The following is a 7,579-nucleotide window of genomic DNA, read 5'->3' on the forward strand; positions in this document are numbered from 1 at the left end:
TAAATTCAACGATGTGGAATAACAGGATTTTAAGCGAAGGTTAACTATTGAATTTGTAACGTAAGATAAAATTTCTTTTTTGGGGGGTGGGGGTCTAAAGAAAGAGCTAGTTTCTATCATCTTTAAATCATGACATGAAAAGGGTAAAGTTCAACATCTTTTTTAGATCAAATGGCGACATTGAGAGTAGTTCCAGTATTGATGGTTATAACAACATTATGCAGAGCAGTTGGTATGTCTAATAATATTTTAAAGGATCATAATTCAAAATTTTAGTCTATGCTCACCATTTTTATTGTTCAAAGACTAGAAATGATTTTTACAAAGTGATTTGTCAAATGACTCCATTCAATATATCCTGTTTAAGGTTGTATGTCCCCATGCGATGAAGTCTCAGGTAAGAGTGATTTCATTGTTATATCTGAATATCTGTTGGACAACATAGAGATTGATATTTTCAAATAAAACTAACAAAAATTAAAATATATTGATGAATGTAAAAACAGAATTTAGATTATTAAATGTCTAATGGTCGTTTTTTTGTTGCATAGACATATGCTCAACTGCAAGTTCTTCGCCACTGTTTGAAGATTACTCACGTTCACAAAACTGCATTTATAACTCTACCTATAACTTAAGTGATCAAAACGTAATCCAAAAGTGGTACAAGTCTAATGTTAGCATGCTAACACACTGTCCAGAGCTACTGGAATGTGGGGCAGTGTATCCCTTATGGTTAAATGGTGAGTACAATATTCTTTCCTATTTTTAATGAATTAACATTTTTTGTGTGCATTTTGTGCTTGATGTCAATCATACGGACAGGATATTGTATCAACATATTGATTTGTTGAAAATACATATTATTTACCAATGATTTGTTTTAAATATGAATTAGGAACTATACCAATTGAATCAGATGGTGCTGTAAACAGAACCGTTTGTAGACGGGGAAGAAGAGTGACGCATTGCTGTGATAAAACCTATGATATTAGAATACAGAACTGCAGCACATTCATAGCCTACTGCCTATTACCTGCAACGGAAATTGACGAGAGATATTGCTTTGGTGATTCCTTGAAAAGAATTATACTTTTACTTATACCTGTTATAATATATTACCACAACTAAGTAACTATTTTTTAAAAGCAGTAAACTTACCTGCATTTCAATTCACCGAGTTTTTCGTCGCTTGTTTTCAAATGAAAGCAAAATTACAATCTTGTTTTAATAATAAATTTTAAACAATAGGAGAAAGTGGAACCTGTGTAGCTCCTCCCACTAAGAAATACAACAGCACAAGTCAAAAAGGTAAGTTATTAATTGTATTCTCTCCAGTAGAAAATTGTGTTGTTGTGTTCCATGGAATCATTTGAAGAACTGATGTTACATGTACAAGCAAACTTAAAAAAATCATGAAAATACTTCGGAAATATATGTTTATGTAAGTAAAATACTTGTATTACGTTTAGCTGCAAAGTTTTTTTAAGGTTCTCAATGACCGTCTTTATGGTGATAAAAAATGTTCAGATTTATAAGGGTGATTTGGAAAAGGAGAAATTTGAACATCAAAATAAGTCTATTTTAGAAATTGATTTTTAAAACGCATCATTTACAACTGAATTACATCCAAAAATTATACTAATCATCCATTTTTAAGCACGTGCCCTTGATAAATAAAGATCAATTTTCCCGATTTGCTTAGAAGTTAGATTTTTGGGGTACTTAAGTCCATGGCAGCATTTTTTAAAAATATAATAGTGACAAAATTGGGAAAAAAACGACCATCAGTGTTGTATATTTACATTAAGAGATAATGAACCACCCTTTAAGGGAGAAATTCATACTCCTAACAAACAAAATCTATGGTCGACAGAGCCCTTTTATCCTTGATGTAATTCATTATTTTCCCTAATAACATGTACATTTTGCAGTATTATATACAGAGGAAGGGACTGCAGTCAAACACACACGGACACCACGTCTGCATAAAAAAAAAATATATTAGTCTGATACTGTAGATCATTTTAGTAAATGAATTCCCATTATATAACTTTGGTACTGAAAAAACAAGAAGTAAAGAAAAGTAGTTTCCTCGCTAGACTTACTGACATGTGGTGGAAATTCATTAATTTGTTGAGACAACAATTCATTCATCTCCGACTGTTCTTCAGAAGATATAGAATAAAATATACGTATTTTACATATTCAAAGTACAAACAAAATGCAGAGGAGGAAAATATCATTCAGTTTTTGAACTGTGATATGTTTTTCATAGTACACTTTAAGGATGGATGGATGGATGGATGGATTAAAGACTTTAAGACTTTGACAAAATCATATTTATTCTTTTTTCTTTCAAGTAATTGAACAAAGCTGTCATTAATATGTTGCTTTCACTTTCACGTTCAGGAGAAGACAATATGGAGGACGATACGACTACTCTGGCTGTGGTTATCGTCTCCTTTAATTTGATCGGTGTCATATTGATAGTGGCCTTTTTACTGAAATATTTTACTTTGTGAGTTGTATGAAAAAATAGACAAAAATTCTTGACAAATCAATTTTTAGGGGAAAACATTAAATTTATTTCCTTCGTAATTGTCGAATGACTAAGAAAAAAAAAACGATTTATTTTAGATATTGCCTTTTAACAAATTTTAACAATATTAAACTCTTTCTTGTTAATTTATTTAGTATTTTTTTTTATAAACAATTAAAATCTGAAAACATGCAAAATAATGCCACGTATTATTTCAAAGCAATAAAATTGCCCTTACTTGGTTTCTTTGCAGACGGGAATTGCCATGTTCTTTTTAACAAAACGTCTTGCCCAGGAATAGATAAAATTCCGTTTGATCTGCAGGGATTACATCAAATGAAATTATTTTTGGTTATGGAGAGAGAGAGAGAGAGAGAGAGAGAGAGAGATTTAGCAAGATAATTATTATTGTTTTTTTCTAATTTTGTAATAGTTTTATTATGTTATAGTTTTTATGAAAAAAGTGAGAGAAAAAAAGCTTGCTTTTAAAAATTGAACTTGGAGAAAAATGTGTAATATACAACTGTTTAAATAATCTGATGAAAAAAAAAATAGTTTAGAGTCTGACATGCTTACTTCGATAACTTGCAATTGTACAATTTATTCTCAATTGTGGTGTGAACATATTTCATGAGTCTAACATTTCAGCAATCTTTTTTAGTGAACAATGTGAGGATAGTAGCATGTAATTGTGTCATGATATTATGGAAAATTTATTTAAAACATTGTAAAGAATAATGAGTAAGAAAAAAATATGTCAATTATTATAGAATAAACCAAGTATTATGTATATCAAAGATTGGTGAAATCATGGCCAGCAGGAGAAGAATTTTTACATCTAGAGAAAATATAGATTTCCCATATATTAAATGGTATCTATTTATTTTATAGTCAGCGGAAAAAAATACGTAAAATAACAATTCAAATTTTTAAAGAAAGAACAGAATCACATTACGATTCTGTATTTTTACAGGAATTTATCAGTCATTCTATGATAAAAGGACCAATTCGACTTATAAAACATGAAAAAATTTATTGCTTCAAATAGCACTTTTTATTACATTTTCAACAGTGAAATACTGTGATTTATTTATTGAATAAAAGTGATATTCTCTCACAGTGTGAAAGGATACCAAAATGATATTCTCTCACAGTGTGAAAGGATATCAAAGTAAGTAAAAAATAATTTCTGGCCTGTCATAAGATAGAGATAGTAACTAGGCATCTTAATAGAGCTAAAACCGCAAATTTCTTCCCAAATATGTTGCTAAAATCCATGCTATGTAATGTTTTCAATGATCCCACAACTGCTAAGCTATGACATCTCAACCGCTCAACTATAACGTCAAGCCTATGACACTGTGTTATGAGAAGACAGAGGCAAAGTAAAAATCAAAGAAAATTTAATAAACAGAAAATTCAATGTTTTGTAGATGAATATGGATTTTATTTCACTCGTGAGACAGGATTTTTTGATATTTTCACTCGTGCTTCGCACTTGTGAAAACATCAAAAAAATCCTGTCCCACTCGTGAAATAAATTCTATATTCAACTAAAAAACATTGAATATCCTCTATGTACATCATGTAATAGGGGTTTGTGTACGAATAAACACGCACGCCTCTGTCAGGGTTCAGGTCTAATTTTATTGACACAGTGGGCAGTATGTAATATTAACATAGCCCTGAAATATAATAAAACAACAATATTATATCACATCAAATCAATCATATTAATGCATCATTTATATATACATCTAGCTCTCATAGATAACATATTGATAATCATATATTATAGACAAGATGTATCTTTATGTACATTGACTCTCAATTAAGGGAGGTAACTCTTACAACTGATACATAGTCATTACATATTTTCTCCCATATAAAGGCATAAAAAAATATTACTAATTAAAACAAATAGTTCCTCACCATTCTGTGGGAAAAGGCTTTACCACATGAATGTATGATGACATAAACATGTATGTGGACTCTGTAATTTAATACAGTATACATATATACATATATGCATAGTATATAAAATAAATATATTCCATTAAAATTAAAATTATCTGTTCACTTGAACAAAGTAACCAAATATCTGGGTCATAAAGATATGAAATATATGGAGATAACGAACAGTATTCAAGCTCAAAAGTCCATTATACAATACAAAATAGGAGCAGAGCAAACACGGACCTCCAAACGTCAGAGGTGGGATCAGGTGCCATGGAGGAGTGAGCATCCCCTGCCGACCGGTCACACCCGCCGTGTGCTCCTTGTCATGATCGGGAAATAACAGAAAAATCCGTCGACAATTCAGTGTGTAAATAATGGCCTAACAATTAGTATGAAAAACGTCAGTCAGCATTTGACTCAATGATAAATTGTATTTGCTGACAAGGTCATTGTATCGACCATACAACTTACGAAATGATGACTTTAAACGAGACAGCTGATATTCTTGTTTCATCAACTTATTTGTCAATAATTTACCTCGTTTTAGAATTGTACATACGTAGAGCATGCTCTTGCGTATCGAATCAACTGAGAGATATATACCCCGTATGCAGGTGATGAAGGTATATTGCTGCATAAGTAAGGGAAGTTGACGATTGAAAAGTTAAAGTCATCACGTTTATCATAAAGCTTGGTTGTTAGATTACCTTTAACGTCTTTTTCAAGTAAAATATCCAAATATGAAACAGATGTGTCAGACTCTGTGGTATCTTTTATCTCAAGTTCACCAGGATATATCGTATCGACATAAGAATGAAAATAGCCATTGTTAATTGACAATACGTCGTCGATATATCTAAATGTCGAGTTGAACGCCACAGCAAGTGTTTTCTTCTTTTCACGTACAAGATTTTGGACAAATTCTGCTTCATATGAATACAAAAAAAGGTCTGCTAATAACGGGGCGCAATTGGTACCCATAGAAATTCCAATAGATTGTTGGAAGACCTGGTCTCCAAAAACCACATAGATATTGTCAATCAGAAACTCAAGCATCTTTTTAATGTCAACTTCAGAGTACTTGTGTGTACAATCAGAATGTTTTTTAACAAAATAATTTTGCAAATGACCAATGACAAGGTAAGTATATTTACGAGTTCCATTTTTATTGAAAAAGCAGCTGTCAATGATATCAAAAAGCCTGGACTTTAATTTATCGTGCGGAATGGTTGTGTATAAAGTTGAAAAGTCGTAAGTTTTTAAGCTGTTGATTTTGGTAAAATCTTGTGATTTCAAATTTTCCAAAAGTTCCTTGGAATTTTTAAATATCCACATCTGATTTACACCACTTCTCGAATATATTGTTGCACAGTACTCTTGTATATAGTATATATACAAGTATATATACAGTATATAGCGTAACTTGAACATAACAACTACACTTTCAATATATAACATTACTGATTTTCAAAATCAATAATTCCAATCATAAAAATAAATATCTTTCTCTCATGATCATTCATTCAATTAATATGAAGTGTAAATGGGATTTATTATAATTGCATATTTACAGACTGGACATGTTAATTAACTATTAGCAATAAAGAAAAGTTAGTACTTACCAGAGATAGGAAAAAATCAGTCTCCAAGTGTAAGTCATTAGAGTCCATAAAATGAAGTCTTGGCAATAACTCAACAAGACAAAGAATGAATATTTTTGGCGGTAAAACCAATGACCAAAAGAATAAAACCAATAAGATCCAACTTCTTAAACGAACTACCAATGAAAACCAATAAAACACCAAAACCTCTGACCTGCCCTAAGGTAACTAATTATCTATATACAGGTGTACAAGTTTACAGGTAGGGCTAGGGAAATAAAGGGGTGGATCCAACATTTATGTTTATCTATCATGGTAGTTTAATCTATTTACATTTAATTTAAAACATTTATTTATTAAATATATTCCACACTACTACAATAATTCCCTAAAGGACATATCACTGAACTTGAAAAAAAAAGAATTGTTCACAAATCTGATATCGTTAACTTTTTGAATCAATTTCAATATACCATTGATTTTATGGTAATGTTACGGAAGTTAATGCTTGAACAAGTCTTATTATTTTTTAAATAAAGCTGAATTTTACCATTTTTTTGTTTCCTGATGTACAGTATAGAATGTATGATTCTTGAAGTCACACAATTTCAATATTATTGATACACAAAAAGGTTTTGCTGGGATTTCTAAATTTTACACATGTACGAAGACTGTTCGGAAATTATTGAGACATTGCGTTTATTCTGCTTTCTAATGAACGCCTTCTGGTTAAAATTGGCATATATATTTGACAAACACTCACCTATCCCTTGACTTCCGTGGATGTCGTCGGGGCAAATTCGAAGACTTATCCACCACTGTCATCCACATTTCTCTGCTTTCTGCCACTCTCTGGAATTCTGCCAGGCTTAATCCTGTCCATTTCAGTATGTTATCTTCCCACCTCTTCTTTTGTCTTCCTCGTCTCCGTCCTCCTTCCACTGTCCCTTGCAGGATTGTCTTAGCAAGACCACTTGAGCGGGAAACGTAGCCATACCACCTTAGTTTCCGCTTCTTGACGACAGTGAGGAGGTTATCGTGAGGTCCTATAGCTTCTAAGACTGTCCTGCGGACCTCTTCGTTTTTCACATGGTCTGTGTAATGGATGCCTAGTATCTTCCTGTAGCATTTTGTCTCGGTGCACACAATCCTCTTCTCTAGCTCTGCAGTGAGAGTCCAGGTTTCACAGGCATATAGGAAGACCGATATAGCAAGGAAGCGCATTAGTTGGATGTTCAAGCCCAGAGTAATATTCCTGTCTCTCCAGATGTTTTGTAGTTTTGCTAATGCCGCAGTTGTTTGTGCAATCCTTGCCATAGTTTCTGGTTTGGAACCTTCGTCTGATATGATGGAACCGAGGTACTCAAATGTCTTCACATGTTCCACTGACCTTGACTTTTGAGGTGATGCCTTGAGCGTTGTTGGTCATCAGTTTTGTTTTTTTCTGCACTGATCTCCATGTCATATGCAGAGGTGC

The 7,579-nt window shown here is 32.2% G+C and overlaps 1 protein-coding gene across 1 annotated transcript; it reads left to right on the top strand.

Annotated features, from left to right (window-relative positions):
• LOC133180831 (uromodulin-like) lies at window positions 1–2,909 on the top strand. Its single transcript, XM_061315287.1, has 8 exons — window positions 1–60; window positions 167–232; window positions 368–397; window positions 552–743; window positions 899–1,069; window positions 1,252–1,311; window positions 2,413–2,521; window positions 2,796–2,909. The coding sequence occupies exons 2-8, from the start codon at window positions 172–174 to the stop codon at window positions 2,818–2,820; spliced, it is 648 nt and encodes a 215-aa protein (XP_061171271.1). The 5' UTR covers window positions 1–60; window positions 167–171; the 3' UTR covers window positions 2,821–2,909.
• The last annotated feature ends 4,670 nt before the right edge of the window (window positions 2,910–7,579 follow it).

Source organism: Saccostrea echinata, unplaced genomic scaffold (assembly GCF_033153115.1).
Source record: "Saccostrea echinata isolate AGI-Se365-2 ecotype Australia unplaced genomic scaffold, CSIRO_AGI_Sech_v1 ptg000007l, whole genome shotgun sequence".
Taxonomy (NCBI): Eukaryota; Metazoa; Mollusca; class Bivalvia; order Ostreida; family Ostreidae; genus Saccostrea; species Saccostrea echinata.